General features: G+C 44.6%; 1 protein-coding gene across 3 annotated transcripts; it reads left to right on the forward strand.

Moving 5' to 3' along the window:
* Positions 1-828: 828 nt before the first annotated feature.
* LOC125461600 (cytochrome c oxidase subunit 4 isoform 1, mitochondrial-like) lies at positions 829-25196 on the forward strand. Of its 3 annotated transcripts, none has more exons than XM_059652873.1 (5): positions 829-947; positions 9753-9843; positions 11658-11822; positions 13678-13809; positions 24872-25196. In XM_059652873.1, exons 2-5 carry the CDS (start codon positions 9753-9755, stop codon positions 25006-25008), a joined length of 525 nt encoding a protein of 174 aa, XP_059508856.1. In that variant the 5' UTR covers positions 829-947; the 3' UTR covers positions 25009-25196. The 3 variants fall into 3 exon arrangements, with proteins under 3 accessions (XP_059508856.1, XP_059508857.1, XP_059508855.1); XM_059652874.1 differs by lacking the exon at positions 829-947 and adding an exon at positions 1057-1193; XM_059652872.1 differs by lacking the exon at positions 829-947 and adding an exon at positions 1349-1551.
* Positions 25197-25397: the final 201 nt, after the last annotated feature.

Raw genomic sequence — 25397 nt, forward strand, 5'->3', positions numbered from 1 at the left:
AGGGAAAAGGGTAAATATTTTGATGGTGCACTTTTGGAGTTGGAGATTGGATGGTAGTTTGCAAGAACCAGAGGTCAAGGGCTTTTGTGAAGAGAGAGATGAATGACAACTAATTTAAAGAGAAGGATAACACCTGAAGAGAGAGAACTGTTTACAATATTGCCTAATACAAACAGAAGGGAATGATGATGGTCAGCAATGTTTTTGGGATAGGATCGAGTAAGAAAGAAGGCAAGACGAACTCAGAAAGATCAGAAGAGATAGGAGAGAACCTAGACTAGAAGCAGGTGCCTGGTCCTAGGGCATTAAAGGAAGTTAGCCAGCTTGGCTGGTGTAATCGCGGGGTGGGGAGCACCTGATCAGATAGTGTCAATCTTAATGACAAAGACATTGATGAAATTGACGTTGGGAGAGATATTTAAGAGGACAGTGTGTAAGAGAGAAAAGAATCCCAAGTTTATCTTGCAGTGAGCAGTTTTGGCAGATGACAGCAGGATCTGATGGTGCTTTTCTGTGGCCCAGACAGATCGGCAGTTGACGGTAAACCAGCAGGCCAACATTGGCCTTTGAAATCTGACTGAAGATGAGATTATGGGGGGAAGCGGCCAGGGCGAGGGAGAGAGTGAATAATGATTTTTCTGGCAACTTTTTCCAGTTAGGTTTTTTTTCCAGCTGGGGTTCGGTGAGCAACAATCTCTCTTCAGTCAGAAAGTTTAAATTCAACTCCAGAGAATTAAGTGTTTGAACCCTGACATTCGATGCATTATTGTAGGGAGAGCGGCACTGTTTAAAAAGATCCCTCAGCCTTATGTTGAAGGAAGGGCACTGTGCCCCGGTGTGCTCGCCAACATTTCTCAATCAAACAACTACAGGAGGTTTTCATCGCTGTCTGTGGGACCTGTTTCAAATCCAACTGACCTCTAACTTCGCATCAAAGACACCACCAAGTACAGTATTTCACTGGCTGCAAACCGGTTCGGGCGTTATTTGAATGCAGGCCTTCCATAAATGAGCCGGCCCAATTGATTTTTTTTTGGAGGCCGGGATGGTATAAAGCAGAAGGGAAGACGCGCTACCCGAACCAGTTCAGTGTTTTCCACTTGGGGTTATTTATTGACTGTAGCCCACCTCGCCCCAGCCAGAACACTTAAAGTGCGAAACGATTGCAGAGGGGTCTTGCCGAGCTGCACAAGGCAAGTTGGCGAGGAGCCAGGAAGGCCGCGGGGCGGAGGGTCGAAGTTTGGGATCGAGCGAGTTGGGGCGGGGGCAGTGGGATCTGGAGACGGCTGAAGCTTGGCTGCTGGCTGGGAAAGTTTTCAGTGGTCCCGAGTTTGGAAGGGTAGGGGGGGGGGGGGTCAGTGAGGAGTGCGGATAAAGGTTTATTTAAAAAAATTGTAAAGTTTAATACTGGCTGTTCCCATGATGCCGTGGTGAGGGTTGTCAGCAGACGCCTGTGTGTGACAGGCTGTGTTTTCCGCCCAGTTCAGCCCAGCTTTCTTACAGCGAGAAGGCCCTGCTTTAGCACAGACCAGTCCAGGCTCAGACTGTACGGTAAGACCCGTTTCTCTCTCCCCCCTTTCCCTCCGCCTGCAAATAAACACTCCAACCCTCAGCTCTCAAGGTAGGAGACAAATCCCGAGCTGTTCTGAAGCTGGACAAATATCCCTTTTTTTCTCCCTCCCTCTTCCGCCTCTGGAAGGTCACACAGGACACCAGGTTTCTTTTTAAATTCCCCTTTTTTCCTTTCTTTGTGTCTCTCTACGACAGTGTTAGTTATTTAAAAATAAGACCGAGTGGGATCAAATCTCTCTTTTTCCCCCCCCCCCTCCAAAATAAAACAAATCGAACCACGAGTTCACTCCAAGAGGTATCAGGGAATTAGGGGGGAAATTGAGCAGAAATGGAGCGAGGAAGAGAGGGGGGGATGGGAAGGAGGAAAATGCGTGTGTGTGTGATTTTTTTTTAAATCAGCAAAAGGGTAGGATGAGGACACGCGGGAATAAAGAAAACGATGCATTAGAAGACCTGTAGACTGTGGCGCAGAGAGCGAGAATCTAGCGGATGGGATTGTAGAGGGCAAGCAGAGTGAGGATTGTGTGTGTTTTGTGTATCAGGCCTCTGGTTTGGAATAACATCTATCCGCTAGTAGCATGGTGGACGGCCAGTGTCGACCGGAGCCTTGCAATCGTTTCTAGGAGGAAAACATTTGCCTTTCTGCGATAAATCATGTCGCTTTCTGGCGCCATCACTATCGGAAAACACCTGAGGCTATAAAAGCACGTTTTAAGCTTTTTTCCCCCCTGATGTGAAATCAATACACGTCAGCCAGTTTGTGAAGCAAAAGAAGTGTTTGAGGTGATGATTAGGTCACGTCAAGATTGGGTTTCAAAAATCTGAAGCTCTGTCAGCCCACAATCACATCAAATTCGGAACGGAAGTAGGCCATTCGGTTGTACCTGGGTTTAAGGCCTCTCTCCCTATCAATCCCATCGACATATCCTGCCAAGGTAAGTGTGTGGAGCTGGATGAACACAGCAGGCCAAGCAGCATCAGAGGAGCAGGAAAGCTGATGTTTCGGGCCCAGACGATATCCTGCAATTTCTTTTTTTTGTCCCACAAAACATCCAGTTTCCTCTTAGACATTTCGGCTATTTGCTTGAGTTGCTACTTGTGGAAGTGAGTTTCACATTGTCTTAGTAAAGTGTTTCTCCTGAATTCCGTTGGATTTATTTCTAACTATTTTGTAACATTTTACCCTGGTTTTGATTTTTGCTTTTTAAGTTGAAACGTGGTTATGTCTAGTCCACTGGCATCCTAGCTAATTTTGAAAGCTTTCTCAGCTCACCACCTGGTCTTCTGCCTGGAGGAAAAACCCCCGTTTGTTCAGCCTTCCTCCATAATTTTTGATCTGGTATCCTGCATGTACAAAATATTACATCTTCTCCCCTGTCCCTGGGGAAATTATGTTGTGCCCAGTATTCCATTTAGAGTCCAACAATGTCTTTAATACAAGTCTAAAGTAATGTCCTTATTCTTTAATTCTGTTCCTTTTGAAACTGAATCCCAAAGTTCTGTTAGTATTTTTGCAGACTTATTAACCTGTATTTCTTTTGAATAATTTTGAGCTGTAAGAGATCTTTCAAAATTAGAGAGGTATTATCAATGGACTGTTAATCCAGAAACTCAGCTAATGTTCTCGGCCCCTGGGTTCACAGCTCGCAATGGCAGAGGGTGGTGTTTGAACTCAATTTTGTTTTACAAGATACGGAATTTAAGAATCTAATGATGATAAAACCGCTTCTGATGGTGAGGGAAAACCCTGTCTGGTTCACTAATGTCCTTCCGGAATTTCCATCCTTTCCTCTGGAGCTGGAAAAGCACAACAGGTCAGACAGCATCCGAGGAGCGGGGAAGTCAATGTTTTGGGCTGAAACCATTTGTCAGGACTGAACTGCCCAGACAGCAGTTAAGAGTCAACCACATTATTCTCTGTCTGGAGTCTAATGTCGACCAGAGCAGCTAAGGATGGAGACAGGACTGATGAAGGGTTCTGGCCTGAAATGTTGATTTCCCTGCTCCTTTGACTTTGTCTTGACCTTCTGTGCTTTTTCAGCACCACATTTATTGACGTTAGCTTCTAGCACCTGCAATCCTTACTGTTTCTATCCTTACCGGGGTCTGGTGTACATGTGACTCCAGACCCACAGCCACGTGGTTGACTCTAGGTAATTGAGGATGGGCAGTAAATGCTGGCCTAGCCAGTGACACCCTCGTCCAATGACTGAATAATAAGCATCTATGGATGCAGAGCTAAAGGTCCCTTTTGCTGTCCCCCACCTCCATTTGGACTCTTGTGTCCTCCTTATTCTTATCTCCAAAATGCACTGCTTCTCACTTTTCTGTGTTGAAATTAATTTGCTGTTTAAATGTCCATCCTGCAAGTTATTAATGTCATTTTTTTTGTAATATTTCATTAACTTCCACAGTCTTAACCATACCATTCAGTTTTATGCCAGTTGCAAAGTTTGAAATTCTTTTTTTGATCTGAATGAATTTTGACGAACCAACTCAATTCATGACAGCTCAAGTCCTTTGTTCCATTTTGATTTCCAAACAAAGGAAGGAGAGAATTGTCTTAGTGTTTCATTGGAGGTTTATTGGATTGATTTGGAATGAGAGAGTTGACTAATGGGGGAAGTAACTGAGGGAATATGATCTATATTTGCTGAAGTTTAAGAGTGAGAGGTGACTTTTATTGAAACAGATAAGACTCTGAGAAGTCCTGGCAGGCTGTGTTGTAAAAGGGCATCTTTGCTGATTGGACCACCTGGAAATGAAGGGAATAGTCTAATACTGCAGAATTGGCCATTCACGGCTGAGATGAAAAATGTCCTCAGAGTTGAAAAATTCTGTAGTTTTCTACCCTTGAGTTGTGAATGCTACATTGTTGTATAGACAGTGATTGGGTTTTTAAAGATCAAATGGAATTTTGAACTTTTTCATTTTGCTGTCATTGGGGCAGGTGCAAGAATACCACATTTCAAAGGGAACAATTTGTACTGCACAAGTATGATAGCTCAGGTGTTGACGTGGGGAATGCATTAAGGAACAGTTAATCCCCAAGTTTTTAGCTTTTCTTCTCAAGTTTAAGCAGACTCTAGTGGAGGTACAGCCATGGGCAATGCACTAGGAACCAGTTAGTCATCAGCACAGAAAAGGACCCCTTTGGCCCAAATTGTTGGCCACCAACCAGTGATACCAATCTGACATAGTCCCATTTGGTCCGTAACCCTTTCAACCCTTCCTATTCATATACACATCCAGATGTCTTTTTAAATATTGTAATTATACCCACCTTTGCCATTCACTGAGATTGTGGTTGATCTTCTAGTGCGTCACCATTGTTTTGCACTGTCCCCATGTCCCTTGACACTATAAATATGTAGAAATATCTCAACCTCAGTGGCTGAACCTGCTTAGCCCTTTGGGGTAGAGAATTCAAAAACTTCAGTTTTTGAGTGAAGAAATCCTTTCTCATCTCAGTTCAAAATGTCCTGCCTCTTTTGAGATTGATCCTAGTTGCCACTTGGTACTCAACACCTGCCTGGCCCAGACAAGAGAATGTGCATTGCATCTTGGATCTTGAGGTTCAAGTCTGTAGCTCTCAAAGTCTACATGCGAGTAGAGAGTGGTAAAGGAGGCATATGGCATGCTTGCCTTTATTGGTTGGGGAATTGAATATAAGAGCCAGGATGTCATGTTGCAGCTTTATAAAATTTTGGTTAGGCCACAGTCAGAGTATTGCTTTTGATTCTGGTTGCTGCATTACAGGAAGGAGAGGGTCAAAAATCACACGTCATCAGGCTATAGTCAACCAGGTTTATTTGAAGACCTAATCTTTCAGAGTCTTGCTTCTCCTTCAGGTGGCATCAGATGCGGCATTTGTAAGCAAAGGATCATGAACGTGTTGCCAGGGAGGCAGAAAAGATGGGGGCATTCAAGAGACTTTTAGATAAGTGCATAAATATGCAAGGAATGGAAGGATAAGGATAGGCAGAACAGATTAGTTTAGTTTGGCATCATGTTTGCCACAACACCAGAGGCCAGAAGGCCTCTTCCTGTGCTGTACTGTACTATACTATTCTATGTTCTATGCACTTGTCTGTTAAGCCCTATGAGAGTTTTCACTGTTTGAGATCACCTCGCATTTTTCTAAACTCAGAAAACATGAGACCACTCTATAGTACAATACTTGCATGCTAGAAATCTGCCTGGTCAACTTCATTACTCTCCTATCATCATCTTCAGCAAAGCTGCACACAATACTCCCGAAGTGTGGTCTTGCCAAACCCAACGTAATTGGAGTAAGATCTCTCTTCTGCTGTACAGAGATCCCCTTGTAATAAAAGCCAACATATCATTTGCTGCACCTGCATGTCAACATGCAGTCATTTATGAACAAAGGCAACCAAGTCCTCTTGAACTCCCAACACTTCCTAGCCTCTCACTATTTAAGAAAAGTTTCCACACTTTAGGGATTCTGATTAAATACTCTGTTTGTGTTTTCTGTACCAGAATGGATACTTCATACTTCTCCACATTGTATTTCTTCTACCAAATTTTTGCCCATTTACTTAAACCTCTAAATGCCCTTGCATTGACTTTGCATCCTCCTCACAACTTACACGCCTACTTAGTTTTCTCATCTGTGAACTTGAAAATGTTACGCTTAGTTGCCACATCCTAAAAATTGATAGTTTGTGAAGAGCTGCTGTTCGAGAACTAACTCTTGTTGTAGCCCATTTGTCACAATGTGCCAATCTGAAAATGACACACTTCTTCCATCTGTTCTCCAGAGATCTGTCAACTGCTTCCTAATTCATGTTAACATATTCCACCCAAAGCCACAGTCTCTAGTTTACCAACACCCTGCGCGACCTTACCAAAAGTCTTCTGAAGATCTAAATATACCACATCTATCTGAACTATTCTGCTAGTTACGTGCCCAAAAATGTGCCAACAGATTTGTCAACATGGTTCACTTTCATAAATTCATGTTGACTCCACCCAATTCTTCTGTTTTTCCAAATGTCCTGTTTATTGTGCATTCTTTATTTATAGATTCTTTCACTTTCCTTTGACGGTTAGGATAACAGGCCTGCCGTTTCCGGTTATCTCTTACCTCCTTTCTTCAAAAGTGGGATTATATTTGTCTCCTTCTAATCTAATAGGGTCCATTCCAGAGACACTAGAATTTGTTAGATGGAGCAATGATGCACATACTATACAGCCACCTCTCTTAGCACTGAGCAGTACGTCGCAGGGGTTTATCCATTTTAAGTCATCGTAAGGTCCTGAATACTAATTTCTAACTAATACTAATATTTCATATCTTGCAGCTCCTTGTTCACACCAGTCGCATGATATTTTCCATGAGTATGTTTTTGCCTCTGTGAAGACAAAACACAGAATTTTAGTTTCTCTACCATTTCCTTATTTCCCCATTATCAATGCTCATGACTGCTCAATTATTTTTGCTTTTGTTTCCCCTTTTGACAGTTTTTTTATACAAATTTTTACAGTCTGTCTTTTGTTTCTGGCTTATTTTCATTCTGTTTTCTCTTGAACCTTTATTTGAGCGGTGCTTGCAACAAAGCAGATAACCTGCTGTGGGCATTCAGATACAGAACACTTAATCCAGTATTTTTACAGTTTTAGTAAACCCTGATCCTGTCTGTTGGCCCAGTCTTCAGTTGGTAATCACTGCCATACTCTGATTATAATTACCTTTTTATTGCTAGCTTAATCTATTGTTTTGTCACTTCCCTATAATTTCTTCAATATTCCTTGTCATGACCCTGCTCCCTGCGGCCCCTGTAGTTCAAAGCCCTCTCTACTTTGCGAGTTATACGATTTACTGGTACATTTGCCCCTTCACTGGAGTCCAGCTGAAATCTCTACCAGCAGTACAGCTCCCACTCTCCTCTGTACTAGTGCTAATGACCCGTGAATCTGAATCCACTTCTCCCATGCCAAACCTAGTCATGCATTTTATCAACTGATCCTTTCCCTGTGCCAATTTTCACATACCTTGGATAATAATCCAGAGACCATTGCCTTTTTGAGATTTTTGCTTTTCAATGTCGAGCCTGATCCTTCTTGCACCCATGTGGACCCATTCTTGCACCCATTTTTTTTCCCTGCCCATGTAGGTGCTAGTGGCAATGAAGCTGAATACCCCCCACCCCGATCTACACGTTCCTCTCTAGTCCTGAGCTGAAATCGCAAACCCTGGCAATGCGCATGAAATAGTTCTCTGCAACCAAGGCGGCCCTGTGTCCATCCCCATCCATGTCGTCCCCCTTCTACCACCAAATGACTCTGACCACCACCACCACCAACTCCATCCCCCCTAAACCACCAATTGCCTTCACATTCAGTGGCCTCCACATTCCGTTACTATCATTGATGCCCCACTATCAACATCTTGGAGCTAACTATTGAACAAAAACTCAACTGAACTCTCCATATGAAGTGTTACAGGAGCAGGTCAGAGACTAGGAACTAGGAATACTGCGGTGACTAACTCCACTCCTGACTCACCAAAGCCTGTCTGCCATCTCCAAGGCACGAGTCAGGAGTGTGATGGCATACTCCCCACTTGCCTGGATGAGTGCAGCTCCAACAACGCTCAAGACACTTGACATCATCCAGGACTAAGCAGCCTGCTTGGCACCACATCCACAAGCATTCACTCCCTCCACCACCAACACAGTACATACTATTGCTACTATCTACAAGATGCATTGCAGAAATGCACCAAGTCATCTTAGACTGCACCTTCCAAATCTACAATCACTTCCGTCTTGAAGGATATGTGCAGCAGATACACCACCCCTGCAAATTCCCCTAACCCAGTCACCACCCTGACTTGGAAATGCATTGCCATTCCTTTGGGTTCTCCAGGTCAAAATTCTGGAATTGTCTCCTTAAAGGCATTGTGGCCCCACCTACCTACAGCATGTGGATTGCAGTGGTTCAAGGGCATCTAGGGATGGGTAATAAATGCTGGCCCTGACAGCGTGTCCCACTTGAGAATTTAAATAAAAGTTTGTACTGAATGACGTAGATTTGAGGGGCTCTTTAGCCAAGCCCAACTCCTGTTCCTGATGTTCTTATAAGATCTGAACAGGAAATTACTTGTCTGATTAAGCCTAAGACATGAGCCAAATTCTATCCATTAGCTCATTTGAACTGACATGAGGAGACTCTTAAATGTGAGCAAAGGTGACCAGCATCTTTCACATGGAAGCTGTTGGGTTTGGGTCAACAGAAAAGCAGCCTTTTCAGTGCTAACAAAGTGCCCTGACTTCCTGTAATTCTTCAGTGATCTCTTTATAGGAAGGACATTTTTAAGCTAAGGAGGATGTTGCTGGGTGTGGAAGGTTAGAGTTATAAAGAAAAGCTAGGACTTCTTTGACTGGAGCATAGGAGGTTGAAATGTGATCTTTATAGAGAATTATAAAATAATGACGGGTATAGATAGTGAATGGTAGATTCTTTATCTCCTGTGATGGTGGATTTCAAGACTAGGGGGCATATTTTTAAGGTGAGAGGAGACGTGGAGTGAGGGTGGATTAAATATTTTCTGCAAAGGATGGCTCGTGTGAGATGATGGATGTAGGCATTGTTACAGCATTTAAAAGACATTTTTATCTAAGTCTATAAATAGGAAAGGTTTGCAGGGATATGGGCTAGGAGCAGGCAGGTGGGGCTAGCTTAGTTTGGGAACATGGACTGGTTGGGCCGGGAGGTCTGTATCTGCATTGCATGACTCTGATTCTATTTGTTTTTTAATGTTGCATTATTAAATACCTGCCCCCACTCCAGCCAAATTCCCCATTGAAGATCCTAGACCTATCAGGTTACAAGTTAGTTGTTGCATGTTGTCCACATCATTGGTAGATGTTAGATAATATTATTAGCCAAGAAATTCTGGACAAGTATCAGCTTCACACAAACTAGGAGGCAGTGTTAGAATAGGAGATGGCAAGACCAGATGTCTGAATGAAGAAGCTGTGCTTTATCTGTGGAACCTGGTTTATCACCAGCGCCTTCACTGTGTAACCATCACGCTTTTGTATTGCTGTACTTTTCTTTTAAATTCTAGTGAACCTCCATTCCAGTGCTGTTCTAAATGAATCTCCTTGTGTTCCTCATGTATTTAATTGTGTGTATTGTTTCTTTTGTAGATGTTGGGGCTCTCTGTGTTTCGAAGTTCTCATGTCTTGAAAGCTCGGGGTCTTTTATCTGCTGTCAGTGTTCGAGCAGCACATGGTCATGGTAAGTATCTGCAGAGACCACCTGCTGAATCCTGTTGGTCAGAGTCCCTGCCGTTAGCTCACATTGTGTATTGGGTCAGATAGGGTGTAATGGTCTCTACAGGAGGAGACAGGGCCAAGCCTGGATCAGAATCTACCAGACTTCCTCTTCCTGTTTAGGACTAAGTTATTGTGGTTAGGTATATCAGTATAGCAATCTAGTGAAGGCTGGACTGCCCCCCCCCCCCCCCCCCCCCCCCATGGTTAATTAAACAGCTAAAGCTCACTATCTGAGTTTAGCCTTGTAACATGGCTCCCTGAGTGACTATTGGCACATGTTAGCGGTTTCAAAATGATCACGCTAAAAGTGGCATCAGGAGAGGAATCATATGTGAGCTTAAAAGCAGGACAGAGAGTATAGAGGATTCAAACTCATTAGGCATTCTGAGGTATGACATTGTGGCCCTTGAGATAGTGCTTTCGGCCATGTTGCTAGAAATACAGAGCACATGTGGAAAGTCACCGAGTTGTGTATTGCTAAACAGAGACCCCTTGGCCACAGCTAACAATGCTACTTCATGGCTGAGCCAAGTTGTTGGGGTGAACGTTTATCTCCTGTTTGGTTGACTCAGGAGCAGTAAAATGTAACTGGAAACAGTCCAAATGAGCAAGGAGTTTTTCACATTAAATTATTGTTGACAAACTTTCCAATTTTGTTTTCAATTTGAGCTGCTCACTCAAAGCATGTTAGTGCTGAGGAATGAGACAGTTAACATCAGTCACTCCCCCGGGACAAGTATGGTACAGCATTGGACAAAGAGTAAAACTTCCTCCACACTGTCTCCCATCAAACGCTCCCAGGATGGGTACAGTATATGGTTAGATAGAGTGAAACTCCCTGTAAACTGCACCAAGAATATGCTACCAGAGTTTCCGAACTTAAAAAAAGGCAGGTGGGTTCAGAGTCATGTGACTGTGCTTAAGTTACCATTGAGACGAAGGCTTGCATTGTATGTAAACAACTGTCTATGGCCTACCTTAGAAGTTATGTGGAAAATTATTAACATCATCGTGCAGGATGGGAGTAACTTATTCTATCACGTATGGGTTTTTCTTAGAGTAAATCCCTGTGGCAATTTAAAGGACAATAGTTAACAACTCCTGCCTTATCAGGAGTTCAGTGATGTGTTGATTTCTGTAGCTGCATTTAACTTCTCTGGAAGGTTGCTGCTAAGTCCACTTGTGATTATTGCATCTTTGGTATTTTTAATGTGTCTTAAACAGACACTGTAGATTTGTATGATCTGTTCATGATAAATAGTTTAATATTGTCATGGCTCAGACCTCAATCATAATTACCATATTCATTACACCAAGAGAACAGTTTCAGTCTAAAATTTGGTTTAGTGTGTGAATCAAGCTTGTGATATGAGGAACCCACTGCCTGAATCGACACCTCTGGTCAGAGATAGTAAGAACTTATGATGCTGGAGTCTGAGATAAGTGTGGAGCTGGATGAACACAGCAGGCCAGGCAGCATCGGGGGGGAGGAGGAGGAGGAGGAAGGCTGACATCCCTTCATAAGGGACCCAACCCAAAATGTCAGCTTTTCTGCTCCTCTGATGCTGCCTGGCCTGCTGTGCTGATACCTCTGGTACCTGGATGGGTTAAAGATAGTAGGAGAGATTGATCAGTGAATATGAAACTTCAAGAATGACAGAGGCGAATCAGCAGTGAATCCGTTAAATCTTCCAGAATACCAACTTTATAGTTGACAAGACAGCATATAAATGAGTGGATGAACAAACTGATGGCTGTACCTTTTTTCTCCCTCAGAGATTGCTAAAAGTGAAGACCTCTCGATGCCCATGTACTGTGATCGGAGAGATACTCCTCTCCCTGATGTTCCTTATGTACGGAAGCTGAATACAGAACAGACAGCCCTGAAAGAAAAGGAAAAAGGGTCTTGGAAGAACCTGACCAATGAAGAGAAAATCGCACGTAAGCGTAATGGGTGTCTTTTGCATTCTGAGCTTTTTCTCTATTGTGTCTTGTTGCTGGGAGAGGAATTTTGAGTCAGTGTTAGATTTGAGTGTTCCTGACTCAGGGTCAAACAGGTTTAGGTACAGACTGAAACTTCCTCTACTCATTCCTGAGCTGAGAACAGTATGCTTCGTTTGATCAGTTTGTCATTTTTCCCCTCCAGAAGCTGTTCTACTGTAATCTGTACAATTGTAGCTGCTCATTTCATGGGCATCAATACTTGTTGTCAATGCACATGCACACATAGCTAGGTTCACACTCCATGAGCTCATTCTATCTGTCAGGGAGCAGATAAAGGGCATGCACGTTTAATTGGTCAAGGGAAAAACATGTCCCAGTGTTATTGTCTAATTCACTGTATTATGTCCGGTCCAGGGTGAACAAAGAAAATTACAGCACAGGAACAGGCCCTTCAGCCCTCCAAGCCTGCACCGATCGAGATCCTCTGTCTAAATCTGTCATCTATTTTGTAAGGGTCTGTATCCCTTTTGCTCCCTGCTCATCCATGTACCTGTCCAGACACATCTTAAAAGACACTATCATGTCTGCGTCTCCCACCTCCGCTGGCAACGTGCTTCAGGCACCCACCACCCTCTGGGTAAAGAACTTGCCACGCATATCTCCCATAAACTTTCCTCCTTCTCTCTTTGAACTCATGACCCCTAGTAATTGAGTCTCCCACTATGGGAAAGAGCTTCTTGCTATCCACCTTGTCTATATCCCTCAAGATTTTGTAGACCTCAATCTCCGTCTTTCTAATGAAAATAATCCTAATCTACTCAACCTTTCTTCATAGCTAATGCTCTCCATGCCAGGCAACATCCTGATGAACCTTCTCTGCACCCTCTCCAAAGCATCCACATCTGTTTGGTAATGAGGTGACCAGAACTGTACGCAGTATTCTAAATGTGGCCGAACCGAAGTCTTGTACAACTGCAACATGACCTGCCAACTCTTGTACTCAATACCCTGTCCAATGAAGGAAAGCATGCCATATGCTGCCTTGCTCACTCTATTGACCGGCATTGTCACCTTCAGGAACAATGGACCTGAACACCCAGATCTCTCTGTATATCAGTTTTCCCCAGGGCTTTTCCATTTACTGTACAGTTTGCTCTTGAATTGGATCTTCCAAAACGCATCACCTTGCATTTGCCTGGATTTACCTCCATCTGCCACTTATCTGCCCAACTCTCCAGTCTATCTATAGTCTGCTGTAATCTCTGACAGTCCCCTTCACTATCTGCTATTCCACCAATCTTCATGTTGTCTGCAAACTTGCTAATCAGACCACCTATACCTTCCTCTGAATCACATACGTATATCACAAACAACAGTGGTCCCAGCACAGATCCTTGTGGAACACCACTGGTCACAGGTCTCCATTTTGGGAAACCCCCTTCCACTACTACTCCTGCTGTAGCCAGTTTTTTTTTATCCATCTGGCTACTGCATCCCGGACCCCATGCGACTTCACTTTCTCCATTAGCCTGCCATGGGGAACCTTATCAAAGTGCTCGGGACCAACTGGAAAAGGGAAGAAATTTCTTTACCAAACATCTCACGTTTGTTCCAGAGATTCTGGTCCTGCCTCTGTAATTTTCAGGGATGAACACAGACAACGTGTGTGTGCAGTGTGCCCAAATCTCTCCTTGACAGCTCAGAAAAGAAGATGCTGTGAGGTTCATATCAGACAATAGCTAATTCTAATGGGAGCCCTGTAAGGGACTCAATTTGATTTGTGGGTGAAGTGCACAGGGAGTATAGGCAGGGACACAGTGGGTTGTTTACTGGTGCTTGTGTTTTATCCTAGTGTATCGCATCGCTTTTCATCAGAGCTACCATGACATGGTTCAGTCGAACAACGAATGGAAGACAGTGCTTGGTGGAGCCTTAATCTTTATCGGATTCACTGGCCTGATTGTGTGGTGGCAGAAGGCCTTTGGTGAGTCTCCTCCTGTACTCCCTGTAAATATGGTGGTGGCTATATGTGCTTCTCAGAAACTCCAGTGCAACATCGCCTTGTGGCCAACAGAGGCAGTGCAATTACATTGAAAACCTCTGGAAACATGACGACAATGTCTGAGGAAGAAATGATAAGGGACGTAGGACAATGGGAAAAATATGGGGCAACCCATAAAAGCATGGGCTGGTTGGTGATACTGAATTTTGCCTGTTTGTCCAAAACAGTACAATATAGACTAAGCCGTATAAAGGTGTTGACTGTGGCTCAGCGAGTAGCCCTCACAATATAGACGATTTAGTCCCTGCTTCAGGGACTTGAGTTCAGAGACCAGGCTAACAGTCCATCACCATGAAGTACACCGACTTTTTTCTTCACCACAGTCCCATGGCGCAACTTGAGGGAGAGGGACTTGGGCAATATCTGTCTCAACTGTTACCACTTTTCAAAGAAAACTGATCATCTGCTCTTTGCATCTTTGTAGCATTTCAGTAGAAGTGTATATAAAGTGGCTGCCATGTATCCTATTTCATAACAAGGACTATGCTTCAAAGATGCTTCAAAATGTTGCTATTGCTGCGGAACAAAAGATACATCTCAACAAAGCTTTTCATCTAGCACTTGTCAGGATAATGTGCAAAAAAAAAATTGCTAACTCCTGGGAAAACTAGAACTTGTATTGAATGAGAGGAAAGTGCTGATTAGATGTGCCAAACAAACAATCTGATAGAGGCATTGCTATTGGCTTTCCAATTATTGTCCTGATGAGCACAGGACAAAAATTTTCAACAAAATTGTCTTTTTTTTAGAAAATACTCCACGTACTCTTAATAGAAGTAAAGTGTTGTGAACCTGCATTGGTTTCTGTTCCTGCTGCAACTCCTTCCTTCCGGTGTATCCAGGCAATCTATCCTTGATGCCACCAATTTCTATTTACCTTCACTCACTCAGAATGTCATCTGCAATCAGGTCACGTTGCACAGCTATGCTGGTGTCAGGCACGTCTAACTCCAACCTCCCTCCCTGTCTCTGCTTGTTTGATCGCTTAGATGAGGAAGAACTTGCTGCACCTCAATCTCTAGCCACTGACTTGATGTTGAATTAGATGGGACAGCACTTTGGGTTCCTGTTTGTCCTTGAGCTGAGTTTCAGACCACATGTTATCGCTAAGGAAGCTAGAGAATGATTGGAAGATGAGATTGAGCTAGAAGGTCAGCCAGGTGCTCACTGAATAGTGGAGCAGGCTTGAAAGACTGGAGATCTGCTCCTAAATCCTTGTCCTTATTTGTTATAAAATCCTCCAAATCTGCATTTTGTTACTGTCTGATCCAATCATCTCAGTGCTGCCCTCATTGGCCTCCTATCTTCCATTCTACTTTTATTGTACATACCTGATAGGCCCATTATAAAATGCGTAGTAATTCACTTTGTACAGTCATGTGATGTACCAGCAGAGAAATGACTGAAGAATTGCCAGCTAATTTTTTGCTTGGCTTGTGTTATGCTCATTGTGGTGAGACAGTATGTTTCTGTTACTTTGAAGGGCAAGACTGATAGCTGTAGGGATTGCTGAATGACTAGAGAAATTGAGGGTGGGGGGGAAGAGCTGGGCTGGTTGTGTGGTGCAGTGGGGGGAGGGGACGAACTGGGCTGGTTTTGGGATGCGGTGGGGGAAGGGAAGATTTTGAAACTGGTGAAGTCCACATTGATACCATTAGGCTGCAGGGTTCCCAGGCGGAATAAGAGTTGCTGTTCCTGCAACCTTCGGGTGGCATCATTGTGGCACTGCAGGAGGCCCATGATGGACATGTCATCTAGAGAATGGGAGGGGGAGTGGAAATGGTTTGCGACTGGGAGGTGCAGTTGTTTGTTGCGAACTGAGCGGAGGTGTTCTGCAAAGCGGTCTCCAAGCCTCCGCTTGGTTTCCCCAATGTAGAGGAAGCCACACCGGGTACAGTGGATGCAGTATACCACATTGGCAGATGTGCAGGTGAACCTCTGCTTAATGTGGAATGTCATCTTGGGGCCTGGGATAGGGGTGAGGGAGGAGGTGTGGGGGCAAGTGTAGCATTTCCTGCAGTTGCAGGGGAAGGTGCCGGGTGTGGTGGGGTTGGAGGGCAGTGTGGAGCGAACAAGGGAGTCACGGAGAGAGTGGTCTCTCCGGAAAGCAGACAGGGGTGGGGATGGAAAAATGTCTTGGGTGGTGGGGTCGGATTGTAAATGGCGGAAGTGTCGGAGGATGATGCGTTGTATCCGGAGGTTGGTGGGGTGGTGTGTGAGAACGAGGGGGATCCTCTTGGGGCGGTTGTGGCGGGGGCGGGGTGTGAGGGATGTGTTGCGGGAAATACGGGAGACGCGGTCAAGGGCGTTCTCGATCACTGTGGGGGGGATAGTTACGGTTCTTGAAGAACTTGGACATCTGGGATGTGCGGGAGTGGAATGTCTTATCGTGGGAGCAGATGCGGCGGAGGAATTGGGAATGGAATTTTACGTTTACGTGGAACAGTCCCTCTTCCGCATCTACACAGGCCCCAAACCCCACCTCTTCCTCCGGTACATTGACTGTATCGGCGCTGCCTCTTGCTCCCCAGAGGAGTTAGAACAGTTCATCCAGTTCACCAACACCTTCCACCCCAACCTTCAGTTCACCTGGGCCATCTCCAGCACATCCCTCACCTTCCTGGACCTCTCAGTCTCCATCTCAGGCAACCAGCTTGTAACTGATGCCCATTTCAAGCCCACCGACTCCCACAGCTACCTAGAATACACCTCCTCCCACCCACCCTCCTGCAAAAATTCCATCCCCTACTCCCAATTCCTCCACCTCTGCCGCATCTGCTCCCACGATAAGACATTCCACTTCCGCACATCCCAGATGTCCAAGTTCTTCAAGAACCGCAACTATCCCCCCCACAGTGATCGAGAACGCCCTTGACCGCGTCTCCCGTATTTCCCGCAACACATCCCTCACACCCCGCCCCCGCCACAACCGCCCCAAGAGGATCCCCCTCGTTCTCACACACCACCCTACCAACCTCCACATACAACGCATCATCCTCCGACACTTCCGCCATTTACAATCCGACCCCACCACCCAAGACATTTTTCCATCCCCACCCCTGTCTGCTTTCCGGAGAGACCACTCTCTCCGTGACTCCCTTGTTCGCTCCACACTGCCCTCCAACCCCACCACACCCGGCACCTTCCCCTGCAACCGCAGGAAATGCTACACTTGCCCCCACACCTCCTCCCTCACCCCTATCCCAGGCCCCAAGATGACATTCCACATTAAGCAGAGGTTCACCTGCACATCTGCCAATGTGGTATACTGCATCCACTGTACCCGGTGTGGCTTCCTCTACATTGGGGAAACCAAGCGGAGGCTTGGAGACCGCTTTGCAGAACACCTCCGCTCAGTTCGCAACAAACAACTGCACCTCCCAGTCGCAAACCATTTCCACTCCCCCTCCCATTCTCTAGATGACATGTCCATCATGGGCCTCCTGCAGTGCCACAATGATGCCACCCGAAGGTTGCAGGAACAGCAACTCTTATTCCGCCTGGGAACCCTGCAGCCTAATGGTATCAATGTGGACTTCACCAGTTTCAAAATCTCCCCTTCCCCTACTGCATCCTTAAACCCGCCCAGTTCGTCCCCTCCCCCCACTGCACCACACAACCAGCCCAGCTCTCCTCCTCCCCCCCCCCCCCCCCCCACCCACTGCATCCCAAAACCAGTCCAACCTGTCTTTGCCTCCCTAACCGGTTCTTCCTCTCTCCCATCCCTTCCTCCCACCCCAAGCCGCACCCCCATCTACCTACTAACCTCATCCCACCTCCTTGACCTGTCCGTCTTCCTTGGACTGACCTATCAGTAATCAGGGAATTGAAGGATGGGTCAGCAAGTTTGCAGACGACACAAAGGTCGGAGGTGTCGTTGACAGTGTAGAGGGCTGTTGTAGGCTGCAGCGGGACATTGACAGGATGCAGAGATGGGCTGAGAGGTGGCAGATGGAGTTCAACCTGGATAAATGCGAGGTGATGCATTTTGGAAGGTCGAATTTGAAAGCTGAGTACAGGATTAAGGATAGGATTCTTGGCAGCGTGGAGGAACAGAGGGATCTTGGTGTGCAGATACATAGATCCCTTAAAATGGCCACCCAAGTGGACAGGGTTGTTAAGAAAGCATATGGTGTTTTGGCTTTCATTAACAGGGGGATTGAGTTTAAGAGTCGTGAGATCTTGTTGCAGCTCTATAAAACTTTGGTTAGACCGCACTTGGAATACTGCGTCCAGTTCTGGGCGCCCTATTATAGGAAAGATGTGGATGCTTTGGAGAGGGTTCAGAGGAGGTTTACCAGGATGCTGCCTGGACTGGAGGGCTTATCTTATGAAGAGAGGTTGACTGAGCTCGGTCTCTTTTCATTGGAGAAAAGGAGGAGGAGAGGGGACCTAATTGAGGTATACAAGATAATGAGAGGCATAGATAGAGTCGATAGCCAGAGACTATTTCCCAGGGCAGAAATGGCTAGCACGAGGGGTCATAGTTTTAAGCTGGTTGGTGGAAAGTATAGAGGGGATGTCAGAGGCAGGTTCTTTACGCAGAGAGTTGTGAGAGCATGGAATGCGTTGCCAGCAGCAGTTGTGGAAGCAAGGTCATTGGGGTCACTTAAGAGACTGCTGGACATGCATATGGTCACAGAAATTTGAGGGTGCATACATGAGGATCAATGGTCGGCACAACATTGTGGGCTGAAGGGCCTGTTCTGTGCTGTACTGTTCTATGTTCTATGTTCTATGTTCTATCCCCTCCCTACCTCCCCACCTACACTCTCTCCACCTATCTTCTTTACTCTCCATCTTCGGTCCGCCTCCCCCTCTCTCCCCATTTATTCCAGTTCCCTCTCCCCATCCCCCTCTCTGATGGGTCTAGGCCCGAAACGTCAGCTTTCGTGCTCCTGAGATGCTGCTTGGCCTGCTGTGTTCATCCGGCCTCGCATTTTATTATCTTGGAATTCTGCAGTTCCCATTATCTCTGAGAAATTGAGGCTCTGGTCAAGAAAAAGGAGGAAACAAATGTCAGGGAATGACTGAATCTCTAGAAGAGTATAAGGGCAGTAGGAGTATACTCTAGGGCAATTGGGAGGGCAGAAAGGGGACATGAGATATCTGCCAAAGTTAGGGTTAAGGAGAGTCCAAAAGTATTCTACAAATAAATTCAGAACAAATGAATAACCAGGGAGACAATAGGGCTCCTCAAAGATTAGCAAGGCTTCCTATCTGTGGAACCACAAGAGATGGGAGTGAAACAAAAGCAGTATTTTGCATCAGTGTTTACTGTGGAGACGGATATGGGAACTAGATAATTAGTGGAAATAAATAGTGATAGCTTAAAGCTCAAAACTTGCTATATCTTTAAAGCTTCCATATCACAAAGGTGGTGGTGTTGGACATCTTTAAAATGCATAAGTGTAGTTAAATTCCCAGGAACTGAACAGGTGTATCCTAGAATGTTGTGGGAAGCTAGGGAAGTGGTTGCTGGACCCTTTGAGATATTTGTCATCAGTCAATGTGGGTGAGGTGCCAGAAGATTTGGTAAACCACAAGATTTGCTAAAGAGATGCCACTATTTAAGAAAGGTGGTAGTGAAAAGCTAGAGAACTATAAATTGGTGAGACTTACGTTGCCAGTGGGTACGCTGTGTCCAAGGGGATTCTGAGGAATAGGATTTAGATGTTGGTATTTTTTTAGAAAAGTTAGATCACATGGAGTACATAGAACAGGCATTTGGATACAAAATTGGCTCGAAGATAGAAGACAGAGGGTGGTGGTGAGGGGGTTGTTCTTAGGACTGGAGGCCTGTGGCCAGTGGTGTATTGCAAAATCAGTGCTTGGTCCACTGCTTTTTGGTATTTATATTAATGATTTGGACGTGAATATTGGTGGTACAGTTAGTAAGTTTGCAGATGAAATCAAAATTGGTGTAATGGATAGCAAAGAAGGTTACCTCAGAGTACAATGGGATCTTGATCAGATGGACCAGTGGGCTGAGGAGTGGCAGGTGGAGTTTAATTTAGATGAGTGTGAGGTGCTGGGTTGTGGTAGGACAAATCAGCAGGACTTGTGCTTAATGATAAGTTCCTGGAGAATGTTATTGAACAAGTGTGGACGTAGTAGGGTTGTTGTAATGGGTGACTTTAACTTTCCTAATATTGATTGGAACCTCCTTCGAGCAGAAGATTTGAATGGAGCTGCTTTTGTAAGGTGTGTTCAGGAGGGTTTCCTAATGCAGTACGTTGACAGGCCAACGAGGGGAGAGGCCATTCTAGACTTGGTGCTCGGAAACGAGTCGGGGCAGGTATCAGATCTTGTGGTGGGAGAGCATTTTGGTGATAGTGACCGTAACTGCCTCACATTCTACATAGCTATGGAGAAGGAGAGGATTAGGCAAAATGGGAGGATATTTAATTGGGGAAGAGGAAACTATGACGCGATTCGACATGAGTTAGGAAGCATGGACTGGGAGCAATTGTTCCATGGTAAGGGAACTATAGACATGTCGAGACTGTTTAAGGAACAGTTGTTGTGAGTGATGAGTAAATATGTCCCTCTGAGACAGGCAAGAAGGGGTAAGATAAAGGAACCTTGGATGACGAGAGCAGTGGAGCTTCTTGTGAAAAGGAAGAAGGTAGCTTACATAAGGTGGAGGAAGCTAGGGTCAAGCTCAGCTAGAGAGGATTACATGCAGGCAAGGAAGGAGCTCCAAAATGGTCTGAGGAGAGCCAGGAGGGGACACGAGAAAGGCTTGGCCGAACGAATTAGGGAAAGCACAAAGGCATTTTACACTTATGTGAGGAATAAGAGAATGGTCAAAGAAAGAGTAGGGCCGATCAGGGATAGCATAGGGAACTTGTATGTGGAGTCTGAGGAGGTCGGGGAAGCCCTAAGAGTTTTTTGCTTCTGTCTTTACGAAAGAAACGAACTTTGTAGTGACTGAAACCTTTGAAGAGCAGGTGTGCATGCTGGAATGGATAGAGATAGAGGAAGCTGATGTGCTGGAAATTTTGTCAAACATTAAGATTGACAAGTCGCCAGGCCCGGAACAGATTTGTCCTTGGCTGCTTTGGGAAGCGAGAAATTCAATTGCTTCGCCACTTGCGAGGATCTTTGCATCCTCGCTCTCCACTGGAGTCGTACCTGAGGACTGGAGAGGCGCAAATGTAATTCCTCTCTTCAAGAAAGGAAATAGGGAAATCCCTGGCAATTACAGACCAGTAAGTCTCTCGTCTGTCATCTGCAAGGTGTTAGAAAGGATTCTGAGGGATAGGATTGATGACCATCTGGAAGAGCGTGGCTTGATCAAATGCAGTCAACACGGCTTTGTAAAGGGCAGGTCATGCCTCACAAACCTTATCGTGTTCTTTGAGGATGTGACTAGAAAAGTTGAGGGTCGAGCTGTGGATGTGGTGTATATGGACTTCAGTAAGGCATTTGATAAGGTTCCCCATCGTAGGCTCATTCAGAAGGTCAGGAGTAATGGGATATAGGGGAACTTAGCTGTCTGGATACAGAATTGGCTGGCCAACAGAAGACAGCGAGTGGTAGTAGAAGGAAAATATTCTGCCTGGAAGTCAGTGGTGAGTGGTGTTCCACAGGGCTCTGTCCTTGGGCCTCTACTGTTTATAATTTTTATTAATGACTTGGATGAGGGGATTGAAGGATGGGTCAGCAAATTTGCAGATGACATGAAGGTTGGAGGTGTCGTTGACAGTATAGAGGGCTGTTGTAGGCTGCAGCGGGACATTGACAGGATGCAGAGATGGGCTGAGAGGTGGCAGATGGAGTTCAACCTGGATAAATGCGAGGTGATGCATTTTGGAAGGTCGAATTTGAAAGCTGAGTACAGGATTAAGGATAGGATTCTTGGCAGTGTGGAGGAACAGAGGGATCTTGGTGTGCAGATACATAGATCCCTTAAAATGGCCACCCAAGTGGACAGGGTTGTTAAGAAAGCATGTGGTGTTTTGGCTTTCATTAACAGGGGGATTGAGTTTGAGTCTAGATCTTGTTGCAGCTCTATAAAACTTTGGTTAGACCGCACTTGGAATACTGCGTCCAGTTCTGGTCGCCCTATTATAGGAAAGATGTGGATGCTTAGGAGAGGGTTCAGAGGAGGTTTACCAGGATGCTGCCTGGATTGGAGGGCTTATCTTATGAAGAGAGGTTGACTGAGCTCGGTCTCTTTTCATTGGAGAAAAGGAGGAGGAGAGGGGACCTAATTGAGGTATACAAGATAATGAGAGGCATAGATAGAGTTGATAGCCAGAGACTATTTTACCAGGGCAGAAATGGCTAGCATGAGGGGTCATAGTTTTAAGCTAGTTGGAGGAACGTATAGAGGGGATGTCAGAGGCAGGTTCTTTACACAGTTGTGAGAGCATGGAATGCGTTGCCAGCAGTAGTTGTGGAAGCAAGGTCATTGGGGTCATTTAAGAGACTGCTGGACATGCATATGGTCACAGAAATTTGAGGGTGCATACATGAGGATCAATGGTCGGCACAACCTCGTGGGCTGAAGGCCCTGTTCTGTGCTGTACTGTTCTATGTTCTAAGGAGACCTTGGGACTCATAGTTCCTTGAAAGCGGAGTCTTGTGCAGACAGAGTAGTGAAGAAGGCATTTGGTATGCCTGCCTTTATTGGCCAGTGCATTGAGTTTAGGAGTTGGGAGGTCATTGAGGCTGTATAGGTCATTGATTAGGCCACTGTTGGAATGTTGTGTTCAGTTCTGGTCTCCTTGCTGTAGGAAAGATGTTGTGAAACTTGAAAGGGTTTATAAAACAAAACTTACAAGTATGTTACCACAGTTGAAGGGTTTGAGCTCTCGGGAGAGGCTGAACAGGCTGGAGCTATATTTCCACGAGCTTCAGAGGCTGAGGGTGTCCTTTCGTAGAGGTTTATAAAATCCCGAGAGGTGTAGATAGGGTGAACAGACAGGTCTTTTCCCCAGTGCAGGGGAGTCCAAAACTAGAAGGCATGATTTTAAGGTGACAGGAGAGATTTAAAAGGGACATAAGCGGCAGTTTTTTCACATGGTGGGTGGTGTGTGTCTGGGTTGAGCTGCTGGGGAAGTGGTGGAGGCTGGTACAATAGCAGCATTTAAAAGGCATCTGGATGAGTGCATGAATAGGAAGGGTTTAGAGAGATATGGCTCAAATGCTGGCAAATGGGACGACATTAGAATATCTGGTTGGCATGGACAAGTTGGACCGGGGGGTCTGTTTCCATGCTGTACATCTTTATAACTCTATTTCTGTTGTCTAGGTTTGTTGCCTGGTGGTCCATCCAGTTACACAGTGCTTCCCACCACCACCCCCCAACTTTCTAATGGCTGATTATAATTCAATGGCTAGCTAGTTCATTCCAGAAATGAGTTTGTGAACCATGTTGTTGTGGATCTGGAGCCATTTGTAGGCCAAACAGGTTAAGATGGCAGTTTTAATGCTGGAAAGCATTAAAAAGCCAGATTTTTTTTTAATAACAATCAATAATTGTTTCATGGTCATCACTTAGACTTTGAATTCAATAAAACAAAAATGAAATTATAAGTTTGCCACCTGACAAGTGGTTAATGCCAGGTAGTGAGAGAGCCACCATAGACTTGTCAAGAGTAGGCCATGCTTGATTAATCTGATTAAATAGTTCGGATGACTCAGTGCTTGACAAGAAAATATTCTGATGTTATTTATAGAGGCTTTCAGAGGCATTTTAATGTATTCTCTCATAGGAAACTGTTAGCTTAAGGTCATGGAATAGAAGACACCTTTTGGCCTAATTAGTAAATTGGCAGATTGGCAAAGACAGAAGGGAGGAGCAATGGGCAGATATTCTCACTGGCAGGATGTGACTAATTCTGTTCTGCAAGAAACTAGATTGGGCCTCGACTATTGATTTTGGTTATGTTCATGAAAGAACTTAGATGATAGAAATAGTAAACCTATTAATATCATTGTAATTTTATGTTGTGGTCAGAATGATGGCAAATTAATTTTAGTGCAGGAAATTGCAAAATGATCCACCTCTGTCATAATGGATATGACAGTACTTTAATGAAAAGCTAAAAACAGTGGACGGCTAGAGAGATTTTAGTCTAGACACAGATCATTAAAATGTCACGAATATTGAGAAAGAAATGGAATATTGATGCATAAACTAGAATACGTGAGAGCAGAAGTCTCATCACCTATAAAAGCCCTGGTTAAACTCACTGCAATAATAGCTCATGAAGCATGTGGTCACTTTGGGATGCTGTGTAGATTAATAAGTAATGATACAGGGATTAATACATGAGACAAAATTACACAAACAAGGATGGTATTCCTTAACTATAGGGATTAAGAGATGGGATAGAGGCAGGTTAATGGAACTGGGGTCACAAACCACACAGCATATCATTGAACAACAAAGTACTTGCCTATTAATGTTTGTATGTTCAACTTTACATTCAAAATCTGTTCTTTTACCACCGCTTCTCCTTTTAACAAGAAACTAGTCACAATTGCCCCCCTTTTCTGACCCAAGAATTTGTTTCTATCCCTCTTGTGATAGAAGCAGGTTTTGTTTGTTCATAACTTCAGGGGAGGGTAGTGACACAGTAACATCACAAGACTAATAATCCACAACCTTGGGCTAATGTTTGGGGATCATGGATTTAAATCCCACCATGGCAGATGGTGAAATTTTGAATTCAGTGAAAGAATTTTTTTCTTCTTTTGACTGTCCAAAACACACATTGGTTCACAATGTAATATGCTGTTTCATCTGGTCTGTCCTACATGTGACTCCAGACCTATGACAAAGTTAACTCTTTACTGCCCTATGGGAAATTAAGCATGGACATATAACCAGTGACACCCACATTTCATGAATGATTTAAAAATATAGCTGATCACAATTTTAGATGACCGTATACTGCCTGTACAATGTGTAAAATCTGAGAATGATACTTGTGTATCGACTAAACATTGTTTCTACATATTTCCACAGTGTACCCTCCCAGGCCACACACCTTAAGTGAGGAATGGAAGGAAAAGCAGGCCAGAAGAATGTTGGATATGCAAATAAACCCGATTGAGGGATTTGCTTCCAAATGGGACTATGAGAAGAATGAATGGAAGAAGTGATGTTTGTATTTAAGCAAGTGCTTGTGTTGTGTCACAATCAGTAACTTTAAATGGTCTAACCTCATGTTAATCCTGAACCTGTCTGAGTCTGTGATTAAATTGTGAAATGACCACAAACATTCAAGGTTAAAATCAGTTACACATCTGAACAAAATGCAATTTATAATAAAGATTGCTCTTACAACAAAGTTATTCTCTTGAAATGTTTGAGAAATGTCCCTTGCACAACTCATTGCTGGAAACTAACTCTTGCGGGGGCAGGGGGGGAAAACCTTGGGAAGCAACCTTGAACTTTCACTACTGCACTGATTTTATGTATACTGAATAAGTACATGTGATAGGTGCACAAAAAACATCGTGGTGTGAGAAAGTTGTGTTTCAGAACAATG

The sequence above is a fragment of the Stegostoma tigrinum genome, chromosome 19, assembly GCF_030684315.1.
Source record: "Stegostoma tigrinum isolate sSteTig4 chromosome 19, sSteTig4.hap1, whole genome shotgun sequence".
Lineage (NCBI taxonomy): Eukaryota > Metazoa > Chordata > Chondrichthyes > Orectolobiformes > Stegostomatidae > Stegostoma > Stegostoma tigrinum.